Consider the following 20,355-nt stretch of genomic DNA (forward strand, 5'->3'; position numbering starts at 1 on the left):
CACATAGGCCCTACTTCATAGTTGTCTTCATTTTAGTATTTTTCTTTAATACTATTATAAGCTTTTTAATTACACGAGGAGTTACATTCTAGGAGGAAACCATATGTACCCCCAGTATTCCCGTGCGCAGATTCCATGACGCTTTCTGGTGTTACTTCTTATTTTTCGGATAGGCCTACATGTATTTCTTAACTGAGTCATCGTTGCTTACATAAACCCAGTAACAAAATTATGAATAAATATCCATACAAAAATATGTAGTAACGTAATACGTTGATAAAATTCAAGATGAAGTGGTTGCTGAATGTGTTTTCTTCACCTAACGCAATGAGGACTGTCTGGTCGAGAAAAAAATCGTTTCTGTGGGATGCGACTTCGTTACTTCAAGTTAGCCATACGTGTGTATTTACACTGCTAAATCTATTTTATAGGATAAGACAAACGATTGATGTAGCCATGCTCAGGCAAGAGAAAGAACGCTTTCGTAAAGATTAAGTAGACTTTTCGTATTTAGGTACCAAAGACAACATTATTTTTCTGCAAAAATTGGATTTTATTCTTTCCCTTTTTTAATCGTCAAAGCTGGAATAAATTTTAAAAAAGGGACCAGGACAGTCTTTTTATACAGCATAGTTCTTTTCATTAGAAAGAAAGGGATTAACAACCTATTTACATCGGCCAAACGAGCCACAGCAGAGTTTTCATTTTGATTTAATATCGAGAGCAAGCGCACAAGCTGAGAACCCCCCTCTCTCTCTCTCTCTCTCTCTCTCTCTCTCTCTCTCTCTCTCTCTCTCTCTCTCTATATATATATATATATATATATATATATATATATATATATAATAACTGATCCACTTCTGATGACGACCTATCTTAAAACTAAGTCCGCACAAAAAAAAACAAGACGACGTACATAATAATAAAACCTTTTTGTTAAATTTTATTATTTATCACTGAAAGAAGTATATGTGTATGAAATGTATAACAATAAAAATACATTTAGTAAAACATTAAGGTCAATAAGATAATAAGATTGGATGTTGCGTGAATTTGGCAATTTCTCCAACGGAAACACGAATATCAATCACATTTTAACCGTATCACAATTCAAAATGCCTTTGCGACCTCTTACGGCCCGCTTCAAAAAGAAAGAACAAAAAAGAGAAGACAGAAAGGTAGAAAGGGAAATATTCAATTTAAAAAATGACTGGTCTACCAGTAAACTTATAACAGAAAGATGACCCCAATTTTAACAACTTATTTCAATAAATACAATTGAGATTATACTTTCAACTTGAATAAATCTCAACACAGGCAGACCAATTTAAACCCAGGACCGAATTCAGATGTCCAGATAATTATATCAATATTTTTGTGATAATCCACCTATTGCAAAGCTTTGTGAGTAAGCTATTCATGCTAAACTAAACTGAGGCACACGTTCTTGCTTCAGGATAACCCGTTCCTAAAAAGGTGGAAGAACTGCAACCTGGATAAATCAGATCCTCATGCGCTCACTTCTTCCTCTCCCTCTCCTTCCATTTTACAGGAGAGGCTAAAAGATGGTAGATTATGAGGATACGGATTTATTCAGATTGGAAGAATGGCTACGAGTAATAGATTCTCGAGTTGCAAAGTAATAAAAATGTGCCTAAATACATACCAATATTTTCTACATGTATATACATCTATGGATTGACTCGTTTTGCATTTACCAAAATAATGATAAGATTCATATTTACATGCGAAGATGTAATTGTGAAAAAGATATCCTCATCTTCGGCTTTATGTCAAGGATTTCTTCATACTTGTTCCCATAATTGCATAGGCTGGTTGATTTCTTGTCTGATATTTTGGATGATATAAACAGCTGTGCTTTTGTGGAAGTATAACACTATAAGCACTACACGGGCAGGGGCGGATCCAGAGCTTTTTTTCTGACAGTCTCCCAAATTATCTTTGTTGATCCATTCTCCATTTTTGACCGTCTTCCGACAGAAAAAAAATAGATACAACTCAGTGTATATTTGAATATCTGACCGTCTTCCTGAAGACCCAGAATACGGCCTCAATCCGCCCCTTACGTGTCTCTTCATTCTCAGTTTTTTTTTTTCTAGTTCGTTGCACGAGATTCATAGCCTGTCATCTTCGTAAGCTGGGTTTGGGACACCTGGACCAGGATCCACCTGAAGGTAGTCGTGACAAATCTGAACAAAACTGTACACAGAGATGAAATATTGATATTCATACAAAGATAGAGTGCTCATGGTTGAGGGGAAAGATCGGTATTACATGTACCTCATTGGGGACAAATAACTGACGAAGTCTACTGCTTATTTACAGATGTAGAAGGATAAATGGTCGAAATGCACACATGGTATTGCCATATTATCCCTTACACATCCCCAGTAGATCAAATGAATCAAATAACCTTTGTGTTATTTTCTTCTCTTTTTTTTTTTTTTTTTTTTTTTTTTTTTTTTTGTGTGTGTGTGTGTGTGTGTGTGTGTGTGTGTGTGTGTGTGTGTGTTATAATGTACGTTTTATATCTCTATCAATTATCAATTATTGGCCTACCCTTGGGTCCATTATGCTGAATATTCGAACGCTAGGTATTAGACTTACTTTCACTTCCAGGCCGTTCCCCATTACACCAGTATCCCATGGATCAATAATCATTGCACGGTGGAACCTGGCTGCCAGGCGCCGGTGTTTAGGTAGAGCAGGGCCCCATTCTACTGTCGGGGAGGCGAGGGTTACAATACGCTGCGGATAAAGATAAAAACAAAGTGAATTGACTTCATGAAAAATCTGAACTACTGGTAGCGAGTCAGATTTAGTGATTTTCATTGGTAGCTTTACTAATTGGATCTACTGACAAATACAATCATAGCATCATAGCACATGCCAATAGTACTTGAAAGATTAAGTTAACCAAAACACTTTTTTGTAAAAAAATATTTTGGACACAAAACACTTCATCTTACTTCTTTTATTTTATCATAGGGAACCACGTCCCACAAGAAGACATTAGCGGTTCCACATACTAGTGCATTCATAACATATATAGAAGATAATATAGAAGGGGAAATGTTGTTTTGAACACTTACAGTCCACAGGCCGCCAGGTGTCACTATGAGCAGGTAGATGTATGGGATGAAGATGCCTACCACCACCGCCATGGTCATCAACCAGCCGAGTGCAAGACCCCACACTGGATACTCGTAAGTTCCAAATGACAGTGGCTTGTAGTTGATCCAGGAGAAGATCATAATAAACTGAAAGGTGGAAGCAAAAGCAGTTTCAGAGATTTCGGTCATCACTTTGGTCTTTGGAAATTTGTCATAATTTTTATTTACAACATACGATTTTTAATACGGATTATTTTGATTATCACACGTGCTAATTATTATGCCATGTGCCATGATTTCACTTACAGCCACAAGGAGTGGAGTGAAGAAACACCAGTTGACAGCCCACCACCACCAGGAACACATCCAAGGGAAGCAAGGCATCTCTCCAACCATCACGTAAATGTCGTCTCTGAACCGCTTTACGCCTACAAAGTAGTAACACATTGTTTGCGTAGTGAATGGATAAACTGCCAGTATGAGCAGAATTAATTGTCTTGTCTTAATGAGCAATAAAACTCAGTAAGACTGTGTCGTTTTCTTAGGCAAAAGAGTCCTTAACTTAGAGTTGTAATTTTTGGCGTTTTGGTTCAAGTCAATCCGAAGTACAAATGATTTGATATACTCATATGTTTGAAATTATTACTTTTAAAAAACTTAGATTTTAAAAAGTTACCGTATACGAGGCCAATGGCTATGCACTCCGAGAAAGCAATCAAAAGAACGTTCCAGCCCCCAGAATATTCATCCGCCAGCTGTAGTAAGTAGGCTCCACCCTGGAATAATTATCAGTTGTTTTTGTCGAATTACATCATATATAACAATTTGTGTTGGTTATTAATTTCCAAGCAAGCAATGAGACCAGGTTGTTGATTTTGTTATTTCTTGAGTATTACCGGTACGTAAGCATTCGACATTTCCGCCTTTGTTTGGGTTCAACTTGTTAACACCATTTTTTCTTAGGCTTCCATACGATCTGTTGTGTCAAGTTAATTATCCTGCATGCATTTTGTTACTATTTTATCGGGAAATGAAAAATATCACCCTGAGTTTAGTTATACGATTTCAACAACACTTTGCCTACTGGAACTACATATTTGTGGGTCCCTTTTTTTCAAGCTCATCATCAAACTGTAATGTATTACTGGGTTATGAAAAAGGCCCATGGATAGTTGATCGCAACATTTGAATAGTGTATGATCATCATCTTGTCATTTTGTGTCTATGTCAAGAATAACTGTTTTATCACATTTGTCACAAAGGCGGATAAATTTTGCAGATATTTATTAACAGTAAAGTACGCTTGATTCCCAACTTACAGACGTGCACATAACGAGGCCAAGCAGGTACAAGATGATGCTAACGCACGTGACCACGGCCCATTTGTGCTTCCTAGTACTGGTCCATACGTCCATGATAGAAGTGGTGACGGTTTCAACTAAGGCAAACTGTGAATATATAAATTGAAAAATCAGTATTTTGTTTTGCAAAATTCCAAGAAGAGGATATTATTAATACTTTGCGACGATGTTCTATTGTATGTCACCCCCGTGTTTTAAGCAAAATACCATAAAGCCAGCGTTTTACTTATTATTTCTGTTTATCTATAATGCTGTTCATCTTAAAACAAAATGTCAAAATGTGAATCTTTTACTTATGTAATCATGAATATGAAACCATCTGTATAAACGTACCTCGCTGTCCAAGCCAAGTGTAATCAACATGATGAAGAAGATGATGGACCAAAAGTGGGATGCGCCGATTGTTGCAACGGCTCGTGGATATACCACAAATGCCAGTCCGATACCTGTATTGAACAATCCACTAGTAATTACTGGACATACACTCATCCAAATATTAGCAGTAACAAAGATCATACTGTTTAGAGAAAGGAAATTTGATGACACCCAAAGACAGTGCTAAGGAAGTGTTTGATTATTGATAATTGATAATTTCCAATAATAATTGCGTTGCACTGGGAAATGATGCTTATTCATTTACCTCCGTCAGCAACCTCCGAAACTGGCAAATTTAGCTCGCGTGCCAGGAAACCAAGGTAGGAGAAGATGACAAAGCCGGCAAAGAAACTCGTTAGACAGTTGCCGATGGAAACAATCAAAGAGTCTCTGAAAATGATAATAAATTAAAATAAATCACATTTTGCGAGAAATATATTTGCCAGTGGAACATATTCTTTCTGGAGCAATTTTCTGTTTAAAAACAGTAACACTTACATTAAATAGAATTGCCTCAATTTATTTTATTTTATTTTATTTTATTTTATTTTATTTTATTTATTTATTTATTTATTTATTTTATTTTTGTAAAAATATCCTTTGTCTTACATCAGCAATCCTCTATAGGATAAGTCACCATATTAAAATAAATACTGTAACATTTACCTCAGACAGTTATTATGGAAGCGATTATAGCTAGAGAGGGTAATCAGCCCACCCCATGAGGCTGACAGTGAGAAGAAGATCTGAACAGCCGCATCTTTCCAGACAGCTGCTTCAGTCAACTTGGTAAGGTTCGCCTGCATGATGTAAAACTCAATCCCTTCTCTGTGACCATCAAGGAGAAGTCCGCGGACAAACAGAATGACCAAGACGACATATGGAAAAAGTGCGGTGAAATAGACAACCTGAAAAACAACGATTGATTCAAGATGTTAATTCCATTTGATGTTTATTAAGACACTACCTTTGCATGCGTTTCAACTACTCTTTTTTTAAAATAATAATAAAAAACAGTCGCGTACCGTTTGAACAACTTGAGTCTAACCACTCTTTAAAATCTCTTAGTTTGATCTGAGTATCTAGACTTTCATAAAATCTATTTAAAATGAAATATAGATATTTAGATTCGACGCTTGTACACAGTGGTTTTCCCAGTCAAAACGACTATAACTGACAATTAAATATATGATAAATTATCTATATGTAATAGTATTTGTTACGCACTTTTCCTGATGACTTTATCCCCTTGATCAAACTGAGAGCCACAATAACCCAGGCTCCCAGGAGCGATACAGCCAGGTCCCAGTGCAGCTCTCCTAAATTATCCAGACCAGTGCTCTGGTATAGTCGCCACACGCGACCACTGCAGAGATAAATTAATAATTGCATTATTAATTAATGACAAAAATATCTTGACATGCCCATTCCAAAATCCTAAACATTTGATCAGGTATGTCATTTGAACTATATAAAATTTAAATGTGGACTTATATGTTTAAGACGGCGTATGAAAAAGTAATTACGAACTAGCTTATGGGTTTACTCTGGACGTTCGAAGGAAGAATTCTTGGCATCATGTTAACTTTTTTATCCAGGAGAAATTATGAATCGGGGAAACACCTTCGTATACAGTGTTATGAATGGGTGAAAGGTTAAAAGATGAGATTGAAGCAAACACAAAAAGGCGATTAAGATTAGTTCCATTGAGTATATCGCGCAATTAGCTCGTTTTCTGTGCATCCAATAGTTCAAAGCACATATAGCTTACTATAAGTATTCTTCTGCTGCTGGTCGAGGACTGATATTATTTTCCTTGGCTCTTGTGTAATTCCAGATACCAGCAACAACCGACCCATTATAACAGACGCCATTAGCACTTTCTGTAAGTGACATTGCTGAACAATTGTGGGAGGTGAGGTTCGTCAAGGTTTCCGCACAAACTAAAAAGGAAAAAAAAAATACTTGATTTAAACGGAATATTTACCCGCAACGAGTGGGCTTGTGTGAACAACTGAGAGCTGATATACCAGAAAAAATAAAAGATTGTAAAGCAAGTACCTTTCCTCCACAGCACAGACACCCATGCATAACCACACGCGCGAACGCGCTCGAGCTATCACACTCACACGCAAACATACATACAAAGCCGGTTTTGCAAACAAATGCGCGAATAAAAAACCTATACCTAATTCTAAATGAAGCAGTTCTTGGGATATTTTACAAAAATATTGTTTAACTCACAATCCGAGTTCCACCAGTTCCCACATCCACCGGCGCCGGCCCAGGGCAGCGTCCCGGTCGGGATGGAGATGATAGACGCAAACAGATAATAGAGCGACCAGGCGATGATCATGTTGTAATATATAGCAACCAACGCCGACACGATCACCATCCCAACACCAAGACCTGAATATAAAGATTTGCACATGAAAAATAATCTATGAAACATAATGATAGTGTAAAATAGCATGACGATTCAGATGTGTAAAGCAACATTTTACCATTGTTAGATTAACCTTAACTCATTGCACTATAAGTTTGAACGTATATTCAGTTTTAGATACCATCGCAGTCATCAGTTTTGTCACCCTATCGTGTTAATATATTGGGATTTGCCGAATTCTCTTTAGACAACCTGTGCTTATATCTAACAGATTTTTGTTAAATCATTTTTGATAATACATACTTTTACAAAATTTTAAAGATATTTGAAGCAAGGGTGGAATTCTGGTACAGTGTACGTCGCACATGTAAGATGGTCTTAAACATATTTAAAATGTATTTTGAGTGTTAAATCCGTTTGAGTGTTGTTTGATAAGGGCTAGATAATTACTGAAGACGGCAAAATTTTCGTTTGTTGCATTTTGTTGTATCGAAATCTTGTACAATGTAAAAATATTGAATTGTCGATTTCCGACATCCAGGATTCATAAAATTGTGACGGAACATACTCGTCTTACCTGTAAACATTGGTGCAAATTTCCAACACGTTAAGGGTCCGCTGCTTGTGAACTGACCAAGTGATAACTCCAGAAAAAATATTGGCATACCCACCAGAAATAACATGATGCAGTAGGGGATGAAGAACACAGCTGTAAAGAAAAGAGAAAAAAAAAATGCTGCAATATTTCATTACCAGAAAGTATAGGGGCAATGCAAAGTTCATAAAAGCGGCCTTTGTGTATACGATACTTTTCTTTTAAGCCAATATCAACTTTACTATTCCCAATCAACCACCATTCCCAAACCAGCACTTTTTTAGTTTTTGGATTATCCAACAAAATAGACAAGCAACAATCTCAAGTTAAGAGTTTTTATATCGAAATTTGATGTTTCGTTCTACGTACAATATAGTTTTAGCTGTCTTAAATATCACTTATTAAAGCCTCATATATATATATATAAAGGTTATTAATCTCAAAACTGGCTTTATTTTACCAAAAAATTGCCTTTGCCATTTCAGAACGGATGATGTATATATATTACAAGTTAATGAGTAAGAGTAGCTCTAAACACTTTTAATCAGATTTTATAAATAGAATTTTATCAGTTAAGACACACATGTAAAGATAACCGTATATGGAGATGTAAATCAGTGATTTCACTTCCTGGATTTCTTACTGAAAGAGATATTTCATGTTGCAATTCTTCACACTTACCTCCTCCATTTCTATAGCAAAGGTATGGGAACCGCCAGACGTTCCCCAAACCAACAGCATAGCCTAGACAGGCCAAAAGAAAGTCCGCTTTCCCTGACCAATTTCCACGTTCTTCGTTTTCATCTTTAGTGAAGTCAAGCTTTCTGTCTTCTTCAATTATTGAAGCAGCCTGAAAAATGATTTATATATTCTTTTTTACAGAACTTTGCTTCAGTGGTAGTGATTAGATTATCTTCATCGGTTTGCACTGTTATGTATATGGGTTTGCAAAATAAATACCTATATGTTAAAGAAAGCTAATGTATTAGGCCTACTTTCATAGAACTGCGACTGTAGTTGGGATGTAATCAAACGAATCTTAGGTTCGAGCGACACCACCATTTGGTTTAGTACAAATTTTTTTTAGGTTAACCATAAACTTTTAAGGTGAATTCTTAATTAAGTGCCATTTCGAAGTATAATATAAAAATATCTTCCAAGAAATATGACACCTTTATTTTTTCGAAAATCAAGCTTGACAGTTTAGATTGTTTAGTCTTCTTGGAAGCACCCATAGAAAGCTCATTTTCTCCGGATATACCTGCATCTATCGAATACGAGTATCAACTAAAGCAAGTAACGGAAGCAAAAATGCACCATAGGTCTTCAAAATACAGTAAGGTTTACAATGCCACGTGGTTAAGCAATATCACAGGGAAGACAAAGCAATATGATCTACGGAAATTCAGACGATAACAAATGGTCTATACGAGCACTTCTTTCCAAACTGTACATACCGCAATAACGTATATCAGTTTCTATAGAATTAATTGCTAAAAAAGGGTTTTCGCTGCCCAGAATTTCAAAGTTTTACACATATTACTACAGCCAACTAAGGTATATTCATTGGGTAAGGTCAAAACCGTACTAACAAGTACTAAAAATAGTGTGACTGACTTCATGTCCCGTTGAGTCCCTTAAAACTTGCCCTAGAATTCTACCCCTCCCCCCCCCCCACCCGAATTCAGGCATTAGATCGGTATGTGTGATGAAGTCAGATAGTACATTTTCCAAGTTTGTACGGTGTTGATTGCGTTTTAGATACAACAGCGCATATCTACCAGTGTAGCCTACAGTATGCCTACTAAGTCACTATAGTATTGCATCACGGTCAATGCTTCAATAGATTGGGACAAATAAAGCAAGGGTAGTGTATTTATACAGCAACTTATCATTTCATATTATTTCTATATTATAAAGCAATGGAGCACAGCAGGTATGGGATATTGTAAGACTGCACTAAATCTGCAACAAGAGAAAGAAAACAGCGCAAAACGAGGACACGGGGAACTGGCATCCATACACCTTGTCTACCTTGCTCACTCCATACGGGGCGTGAAAACGCAACATCTCTAGGTCTAAACTTTGAACCTCTGGCTAAAATAAAATATAAACGTGCATGGCATTTGAGTCGTGTGAGATTTCAAAAAACATCTCTGCTCTATTTTCCACGGGCCGTCGCCTTAATCGCCTTAAACATCACAAAAAAGGGTAAAAGAAAACATGACACCTGAGAGGTCTGCCCAAGCTAACTGGTTTTCCCACGCATAATATAGATATAACATTATATCTATATTAAGTTTGGAGCCTTCAGGGGTACAATGTACAAATAAATAGTAGTGCCCTGACTCTGTTGTTCCCTAGCTACGACATCCCTCCGTTATGTTCAATCGTACTCGCAAGACATATGTAGTCAAAAACCGAATCAGATCATGTTGGGTAACATATGATTTTTAAAGGCCAACCTAATTTCTAAACAAACATGGCGAAGCAGCCTTACATGAAAAAAACATGCAGCCTATTGTATAATGAGTACATTTTGTGGAAAATATCAGGGTCTATTGCAATATTGTAATGGTAAGACGTTTACCTATCAATTTCAGTTTTATTCAGTGAAATACCCCTAATATATTCTTCTTAAGAAATGCATCAGGACGATTGTTAAGATCTTGACACAAAAGGAGCAACTACAAAAATCCAAATACATTTCTGATACTAATGTCAAAAGTTGGGATTTGGGTACATAAGCCAAATGTGAAGCACCCTTTAAGGTAATGTTTCTTTAAACAACATATGTAACCTAATCAAACGGAACCAAAAGCCCTTGCACCCCTTATATTTCATCGGCAAATACAATTTATTTTTGCTTCCCATAACATGGTAGTAGACTATAGGCCATAGGGCAGCTGCATATCAATATAGAAAATGAAAGTGACAAAGTTATGAATTTCACAGCTTGTCGGCGAAGACTTTGTCATTTTTCTAAGAAATGCTAAAACGTCCCAATTTAATGATACTGTATTACAGTTGGTTAGGACTGAGAAGGTGCCACGGGGTGGTTATCAATATGAATAAAAGGGCGCGGTTCATTGTGACTGAGGGATTATGGTTTGCGACCCTTCAAAGAAAGAGGTCTATAATATATAAAAGCCGGTGTATGGCGGACACACCCGGTGAGTTATATTCAGAGTGCTACGTCCCACGCTGGCGTGCTGAATAGACGTGTTACATACCGGTACCATATATGATATAAAAGAAGCGCAAAACCGTAATCAGGAAAAGGATCAAGAATGATCAACAGTACTCTGTATGGACATAATTCCCCGCGCTCTTTCTTTCCGGTGAACTACTCGCACAGTCTTTCTATTCATCCATTGAGTAATTAATACATGAGTAATTAAAACTTTTGCATGCAAACAGTAGGCTCGGTCAGACAGACGATAGGCCAAGTGTGGTAAGTGTAAAGTATAAATAAAAGCCCTTTGCTGAAAATTATTTTCTGTCATGTTAATTTATATATGCTTACTGGCAAGATATCTATACTACTGTATACCCCAAGGAAGAAATTTGACACTTATGTATCGTAACATAAACAGCTCATTTAGGCAATCATGCACTTACCTGCTCATGTTTCCTTTTCTTCCCATCTATGAAAACGACATTCTGAGGCTGAGAAAAGAAATAACCGTGAAGTGAAAACATGAATTGAAAGTGTTGCAGTAGGGAGATGTTTTACATTTTAGTGTTGTATTGTCATTTATAAATGTGCAAGCATTCGAAACCTTAATCACTCAAAGGCCATTTTATTCTGAAGATGTTCATCGTTGAATGACCACACAAATTAATTGCACTGGTTGCTATGGTATGTACCTCAACAATCACATGTGTTGCTTCACAGTTTGTAATTACTAACTTCAGTTCAAGTGACAAATTACTACAGAGTCATCATAAAGTCACTATTCCGGAACCTTAAGTGCAAACACAGTTATTAAATGGTTTTAATTTCGTTAAAAAACCAATTGGGATTCAATCATATTAATAAGTTTACAATTTATGCGATCAATGAGTTAATGGCCGCGTTATTGTTGTATGCAAATGAGTCACTTTCACTCGCGCCAGGACACGCCCTTTGGCACCTTTCACAGGGTAAGAGGCCAAGTCTTTTTTTCTTTTTCTGATGAACTTTAATCACTGGAGATTCCAACGACAAAATTTGCCGTGGATAACATAATTATCGTAAAATTCATAAACGATGACTATGCAGTCTAATCTGGATACCTGTAATTGAGTTAGAATGTCAGGTAGGTTTTAAATGCCTTTCAACAAAAAGTAAAAAGGCGACAAACTTTGACGAGATATTTTAGCATGTACCCCGGTACTGCAAACGTGTCGCAGCAAGGTGTCGTTATATGATGTTACGATGACTGCAGATGATCACACTCAAAACCAGTCCAAGCCACATTTCACTGGCATTGTATACGCGCTGTGCATGACTGCGGAAAATAACAATGGCTCACCCTAACAAAAGGCGGCATACACTCCAAAGATATTGAATACCCAAGGTAGCCATGTTTGCTCCACTCACCAACTAATTTTCTCGTAGACTTTAAAATTAGTAACTCCGCGTCCTGCCAGCACGAAATAATTTCATAGAACATACATTTTCTCTCTAAAGAGCGTGGTACATTACATATTCCCCGACTGTTATAGTATTAGAATCTTTGGTCAAGTTTCCGCCCATTGATATAACTTCCCAATGATTAAGAAGGACCACACCCAATCGTTGGTTATCTCGGTGTAACACTATACACGATACTCCATAATACTCACTTTTTCATCGGACGACATTGTGCTTTAACTCAAATTCTCAATTTTGCTTAGAATTAAAAAGATTCATAAAAGTCAACATTTACATCATAAATGAACGTCCCCAGACATATGCAAATAGTCTGAGTCGCTGTGTGATTGGTGCAGTTCTTTATTTTACCTGTGGTGTTTGCCCTCGCAGATAAGTGTCAAGCTGACTCTCTAGCCTGTCAACTGAATCCTGCAGATCGCTCACTTTTGACTTCAACTCTTCGGGTTTCTTATTTTCCGACATGGCGGGTTTCCCTCTCCCTGTACAATTCAGAGTCCGTGTTCAGCAACTGTGCATTACCTGTTTGCTATAATTGGGAAAGGTCGGTAAACGACTGACAGGGAGCGCTCCTGTGGCGAAATATTTGCTCTAATACCCATTGTTACTCAAGCATTTAAATCACAAAAGAGACTTTGGTCACATGGGCGTTGGTTATTATTGGTGGGAAAGCTACCTTTTGCCGTCACCGTTTACACACCTAGCTCTGTGTTCATATGCAAATACGCGATCGATCGAGTGCTACTCGGGGCTTACATTTCAACGAAAAGAAGCCCAAGTATGCGAAATCTACTAAGTGTTTATCTTACTATTTATATGATTAAGCAGACTGCATTTCCCGACCAAACAGAGATTTACTACATTTGACATTAACACATGATACCGGTAGTAGAAAGAGCGAAATGATATCCGCGAACTCGCGTTTCTTGTAAGCTTGCAAGCTTCACATTTTTACTTTACCTTTTCTTATATTCGGCACATTTCATAACAAAGTACAAGTGGAGGAATGGTACTTTTCGTTTCATTACACTGTGTATTAAATATTGAACTTCCGTCGAAAGAAATTTGCACTTTTTTAAAGGCTCATTTGGGGTTTTGCCATTTTCTCAAATTTCAGGCCAGCTACAGAGAATATTTAAAAGGCAAAGTAAAAGTAAAGCAATAGGACTAAAAACCGTTCTTCTTTTTTTCTCTGTGTACCTTTGATTTATTTCTCAAAATAAAATGATTAAAATTAAAATCGTTTTATGGAACATTCTAATCTATCACTTGGTTAATACATGTCAATGAGAAATGTAACAGGCAAATGAATAACATGAAAAGGGATTAATCCGGCAAAGGCAATGAATGAAAGTATCAAAACGACTGTATAACATGATTATTCAAATGACAGATGTGCAGGGAACGAGGAGGATTAAAAAAATTGGTGAAGCAAAAGAGAAAAAAATTAAAAATACATTTCGGGTAATGCTATTTATTTTAAAGGCCTATCATATACACATGTACCAAATGCTGGTACAAGTGAATAGACAGGTTATGGGAGTCATTGTTTTATAGATGCAAAATAGAAAATATTTGCAATTGGTACGAAATGAATTTGAACATCTTTTGGGCACTTTCTGATTGTAGTTCCAAAACCCCTTCCTTACAACATTACAACCACTTGCATATATATATATATATATATATATATATATATATATATATATATATATATATATATATATATATATATTTTTTTTTTTTTACACAAAAACGGTCTTCATAAATTTATACGCATAAATAGAGAATACTGTGAACTTTGCAATATTTCAATGCATTGCTTGCAGGACTTTTCGCAAGTAGTAAAATGTCTTATTCGTTTACACAAAAATCTTTAATTGTTATTTAAACTACCTTTTTTGTAATTCATTGTAAATAACGTGTTTTCAACCTGCCTTGAACGGCTAATAACCTTGATGTCTGACAATACAGCAGTATTGAAAAAGAGCGTTTTTTGATAAAGAACAACCCTTGCGGCAGTAGTGTTGCGATGATTTTCATTTCGTATCATTTGCGAATATTTTGTCTACGGAGCACTTTCATAAGAACGGACAAATCACTTTGCACATTTTTCAGTTTCAACTGGTTGAGAATTTTTTTCGCGGCCATAATCGATGAACAGATTTCTTACTACTATTGTAGAGGACGAATAGAGTTAGAATAAATGAGTTTTTTTATTATAATAGTCATTCATAGTCCTTTCTCGTCAGTGGTGGTGAATTTCGTTATCTTGATGTACTCTTGCAAGTAGAAACTTAAAATTGCTTCTTCCAGGGCATTTTTCTTGCAAATCGTGCATTGTCAATTACAGTCTGAAAAAAAAAAAAAACTTTAGTCCTACCCAGGAATTATCACAACTTAAAGTTTACAGCAATACGATTACAATCACAATTTAATTTTATGGCAATATAATATCGCATATAATGTTTTTTTTTTAAATGACTGTACTGACGGCAATTCTTTTGTCAAATGGACTGCGTACCATTAGTCATTGTGAAGTCCAGCAAAAGACGAAAGCAACATTCCGTGTCACTTACGTCTTAATTCTTTTGATCAAGCAAAAATAAAGATGCAACACTACACTGACGTTGTTTTTACTTCTTTTGAAGCATCAAAATGATCAACAGTGCTGTAATTACCTTTTGGAAATACAAAGTTGTTGAGGATTTGGATTCGGCGGATGTGCAACCAGCTGGAACCATGCATATGCTAGGATCCGAAATGGGCCACCGATAGTCGTGGAAAACCCTGCTGCTGGTCACTGTGTGAGTCGAATTAGCTGAAAAAAATTTTTTTGCGTCAATAAAAGACAATTGAGCCCCAGAACTGGATAATACGAGAATTCCAAAATGAAAATAATGAAAAACAATCCATCAAACAATTAACAAATGGACATACAGAAAAATCACCAGACTGCAAACTTAGATGGTCAGGACGATTGTCAATAGTTATAAACTGGCCAGTTTTTGATGGAACCGATACAGTTCAGGATCAAATTAAACAACAGCAAATGAATTGATGTCTCACATGTATCGTTGAGATATCCAAACATGGTGTCCATGACAAGGAAACCTCCCGGCTGCCGCACGTAATACGTGCGATTTGCCGAATACGCCATGTTCTCTTCCGCGTCAACACACTCCACCGAGTTTGGTCGGGGTCTGGGTCCAGGTCCGGGTTTGGGTCCTACTATACGCCCGATATCCACTGCGTCTCCACATACGGCGGTATCTGGCATAGCGAGAATAGAGAATAACAAAATACGTTAACGAAACCAGAAGGCCGCAACTAACTTGTCCGCGGATCAAATATGGCGACCTACTTAAAACCTTGTCGTCTAATCCCCAAATAGATACTGCATACATTCAGCTCGGGTATTACGCAACAAGCACCCTAGAAACTGAATAATTTTATGGCAATACTAAAATAGGATATTTATCAAAGGTCTGTGTGTATTACAAAAAAGGAAGAGGGATATACCTGGAATGCAAAGCCAGTCGTCACGCAAATCTGCACCAGGGTCGTTGGCGGAATACGTACATAAACCATCCTCATCTATGACGGTTGTGTTACCCTAGAAATAATCACGAAAAAATGAAATTGAATGATAAGTAAAAAATCATGAGAATGTAATGTCACACTATCCCCCCTTTTTTATAAAAACGAAATAGTCAGTTTTGATATAGATGGGAAATAATTATTTATTTTAGATAGATAGATAGATAGGTAGACATGATGTCCAAGTAGCGCACCCCCCACACCCACAGCCCCTGCATGAGTCAGGGACCTAAGTTCTACCACACCCACTTGCAACCAGTCACTCGTTAACAAATGTGGAGATAACGAATCTAGATGAAAAAGTTAACTTACCGTGTTGTAATCTATGACAGTGGTCAGAACTGTGGTGACGCCATCCTCCACCTTTGTGACCAGGGTGCACACCTTGGAGTTTCTGACATCCACGGCGACATGATACTCCGCCTGGAGATTAGATTATTCTTTCTTATGGAAGACAACTGGTGAGCAAATGTGAGTTGCTTCTTATAACTAGCTGCAAGTGTGGTCTTAAATACAATAATTATGTAATGTCCTAAAACTTCACATTTGCGTTACAGACTTCAAATTAATGTTGAAAGGTGTCATGGCTACGGTTTTTTTTATGCAAAATGTGGAATTTGAATTTTGCGAAAAAAAATTGTAACAAAAAGGCCACTAAAAATTTGAATAAAATTGTCGCGCTCATTTCTTACTTGTGACAACATAAATGTTAAAATATATATCGTTTGAATAATACATACGCAATGAACTTTTTATTGCAAATTCTCAAAAACTATCCATCATAATTCCTTAAAATCTTTTACCTAATACAACTACATGGTATGACCCTTGAAACTAATCATTCCATAGCTTTTATATCATTAATCTGATTTTTAGTACAGAAACGTCCTGTAGTTTCTTGGGTGGAGACCTTCCTCCAATCTGATGATTTCTCTGTACAGTTGAGCCTCATATCTCATATTTCAGAGGTTTTGGAAGAACTTCTCTCGGTAGAAGTACTATACAGAAAATAAATGAGACCATACTTTCCAGCTATCGATTTTGACTCTCTAGCAGAATTCCAGTAAAGCTTGTTGTTTGGTACATGTACCATGATCAAACGGCTCAACTGTCACCAATTTTGCAACTGAGTTGAAATAATATCTGTTCGCCAATGCAAGAAATGGAAAACTTACAAAGAAAAACAAGACCCACAGATAAATAGTTCTCATGTATAACCACGAATTACAGAAGTAGAAACACTAGTATTGGTATACATGCTACGAATACATGTACATATAGAAACGGTGATTTTTTTGCGGGTAAACACAATTAGGCTTTCTATATAATTTTTGGCGCCCTACCTGAAAGCTGATTGTGTCCGTTTCCTGGTATATAACGTCCATCCTGTATTCTATCTGATCGGGCACAGTGAGACAACGTACGGCCGGTCCATCGGGAAAAGGCGTTACGTGAGAATGCTTTGGGCTCTTTTTCTTGGCAAGTGCCACGGCCAGAATCATGGCGAGGAAAAGTGCCTTACTGAACATGCTGATAAATTACAGCCACACAATTGCAGTACGTTTCTTATTTCTGTAGAAATAGTTTATACTTCTAGACGGCCAGATGATCGCTTTATATATGGAGAAAACCTGAGCTCTGTATCCTCGTGATCTCTCGTGATCGTTTATACTTTGTCAAAATGTCCCCTTTGGCCAAATAATACTGACAAACACTTTTTATACTTACTAATGCGCTATCAATAGCACAATTGGGACAAATGTTTGTCGATTTGAATAATCTATGTAATTACGTTCTTTGCACAATTAATTAACAAGCCCCTTATATTGAAATTGGAAGACAGGTCATGATGCGCTGTCTTTTTTCATTTTATATTTTGATCTCCCCTGCGGCAACTTTGGGTAATGATTCAGTGTCAACTTAGCACACATGACACACATATGACATGTGTAGATATAATCTTGCTACAGCCGTAAAATACCTTGATGCCAGTGAAATGATCTTAATCTAATTAAATCCTTATATTGGATTGCATACTAAATTAAAAGATATTTTAAAAATCAAATATACAAAAAAAGAATGAAAATAATTTTTATCGTTTTTTGTTCGATTCACAATTAAAATCCGAGCTTTTTAATTCAGAGGTCTTAAGACACATTATCGTGCAATAAGGTTTAATTTGTTCTACATTTTGATCTTGTACCGCTTAATTGGAGACTGAACAGTGCCGTGGATTTTTCCATACAAAAAGTTTTGGTATAAAAAATCTACGGCACTGTTTGGTCTACTGGGAGTTGTCTTAATAGTTAAGACTATGCCCAGTGGATCTTATTTGAGAGCATCCCCTCCTCTCCCCTGCCAAAAAACAAATCCTTTTTTAGAATGCACTGCATCGGCAATAGACTCATGTGCAAGCTGATGGATGAAGTGTTCAAGTTTGAATAGCTAAGCATCCATTAATCCTATCCATGCCAAGAAATTACTGGAAGTGATAATATGCCCATGCTTGTATCTATTACAATTTCCAAACCCGTTGAAGAAATAAGGACTTGAAGCCTGGTTTGGACCAATAAGCCATATTGGCAATTACTAAGTCCGTGTTAAAGACACCCGAAATATATGTTTTCAGCTTTACTGATGCGATATAGGATTTTCCCGCAAATTGAACATAACTGATGATTATTATAATGATGGAAAATATTATAAGAAGCACTTTTTCCATTAGGTAGCAGTTCAGAAAAACAGAAACAGTACTTAACTGCTGCCATGGCAGCTGTTCTTGGAATATTCACGCAGAAAAATGAATTGTTTATTTATTTATTTATTTATTTATTTATTTATTAAGAGAGAGAGCGAGAGTTTGGATGGCGCCTGTTTTGGAACACGGATAACTGTCAATTATAATGTGTATGTTTATTTGCAATATGTAAGAAGGGGCATTTTTTTACTGATTATCAACGAAACGATATGAACTTAGAAATAGCTTTTACTTGTGAATGCACGTAGATGAACATATTGAACGACAGCGAAGACTTATATACCTTCTAAAATCATCGAACAGCTTTTAGAAAGCATCACATGCCAGTGGATCAGATCTATGAAAAATTAGCCCATCTGCAAGCTGGCGAATGAAACATGGATATATATGAAAAAAAATCAAAATAAATGATAACGGTATGATGAGATTTATTTGCTGGCGTTTACAATCGTCTTATATGCCTTCGGCACGGCTGTGAGAATTTCTCATGAGTTTTGATGTCATGTCAACGCCCTATAAAGGTACGATTGTAGACAAGATATTTTTAAAAATGATGTCATAAGTACTACAGGTAGGTACTTCAGGTAGACCCTGAGGCTGATTTATTTCAAGTCTTGAGACTTATCACGCGGTAAGTTTTTTAGTACAAATATCTAACGTGACTGTTTACGTTTCTTCAAAAAGGTGAGGAAACCACTGATATTCAATTTTATTCTGTAAAAGGAGAGAAATATTACAAACAATCATAACACTTTTTTCTTCTATACAAAAAAAAAATCAGTATTTTTTACTATTTATTTCACATTTTTACATTTGAAAAAAATCGAGAGAGAGAAACTAGAGCAAAGATAAAACTGCTCAACACTCTTTAAAATGATGCATTAAAATAGAATAAACAATATGAGATACGAGATACTGGAATAGGAAGGTGATAAATCAAATATTTAAAGAGGTAATATATATATATATATATATATATATATATATATATATATATATATATATATATATATATATATATATATATATGATGAATTGAACAATAAGTTGAAGACTATGGTAAAATTTAAAGCGTGAGGACATCGAAGTATAGGAAAGCATTAAGCTTAGCAATTTGCATGATGCCAGTCAGAAAATTTGGAATGTTTTTTTTTCTGCCATCAACAGCTAGTATTGAAATTGTTTTTAACCTCCATGATTTCGCTTTCTCTCTAGAACATCTTCATCAGGAAATGCGGTTATCAAGAAGAATAGCATATATCCAGGAAATATACTTTTCCATGAATTGTATTGTTACGCAATGTCCATACCAACATATGTATGTGAGACTTGGACAATGCCAAAAGTGATGTAAAAACAATTAATGCTGTGGAGATTTCCACTGCTTTGGAAAAGTAGGTGTGGGAAAACTTACCATCACAGCGAATATGGAAGGGAAAAGAGCAAGATCGAGGCAGACAGAGAACCACATTTTTCAAATACCATCCATGAAGACTATTCTCTAAATGCA

General features: G+C 36.3%; 2 protein-coding genes across 3 annotated transcripts; both read right to left on the reverse strand.

The window, feature by feature from the left end:
* Positions 1-917: 917 nt before the first annotated feature.
* Positions 918-13,065, reverse strand: LOC106177897 (sodium- and chloride-dependent neutral and basic amino acid transporter B(0+)-like). Of its 2 annotated transcripts, none has more exons than XM_086999926.1 (16): positions 12,839-13,065; positions 11,473-11,520; positions 8,533-8,701; positions 7,834-7,965; positions 7,115-7,279; positions 6,642-6,813; positions 6,098-6,236; positions 5,537-5,778; positions 5,136-5,260; positions 4,829-4,941; positions 4,454-4,582; positions 3,811-3,910; positions 3,441-3,562; positions 3,114-3,281; positions 2,629-2,769; positions 918-2,189 (listed from the first exon to the last, which is right to left on the reverse strand). In XM_086999926.1, exons 1-16 carry the CDS (start codon positions 12,950-12,952, stop codon positions 2,136-2,138), a joined length of 2,133 nt encoding a protein of 710 aa, XP_086856052.1. In that variant the 5' UTR covers positions 12,953-13,065; the 3' UTR covers positions 918-2,135. The 2 variants fall into 2 exon arrangements, with proteins under 2 accessions (XP_086856052.1, XP_086856053.1); XM_086999927.1 differs by lacking the exon at positions 12,839-13,065 and adding an exon at positions 12,682-12,714.
* Positions 13,066-14,244: 1,179 nt separating this feature from the next.
* LOC106162633 (uncharacterized) lies at positions 14,245-17,756 on the reverse strand. The gene is made up of 6 exons (XM_013539975.2): positions 17,431-17,756; positions 16,400-16,510; positions 16,010-16,103; positions 15,557-15,760; positions 15,169-15,308; positions 14,245-14,841 (listed from the first exon to the last, which is right to left on the reverse strand). Exons 1-6 carry the CDS (start codon positions 17,614-17,616, stop codon positions 14,785-14,787), a joined length of 792 nt encoding a protein of 263 aa, XP_013395429.2. The 5' UTR covers positions 17,617-17,756; the 3' UTR covers positions 14,245-14,784.
* Between the last annotated feature and the right edge of the window lie 2,599 nt (positions 17,757-20,355).

The sequence above is a fragment of the Lingula anatina genome, chromosome 1 (genome assembly GCF_051362555.1).
Source record: "Lingula anatina isolate TDL-2025a chromosome 1, LinAna3.0, whole genome shotgun sequence".
Taxonomy (NCBI): domain Eukaryota; kingdom Metazoa; phylum Brachiopoda; class Lingulata; order Lingulida; family Lingulidae; genus Lingula; species Lingula anatina.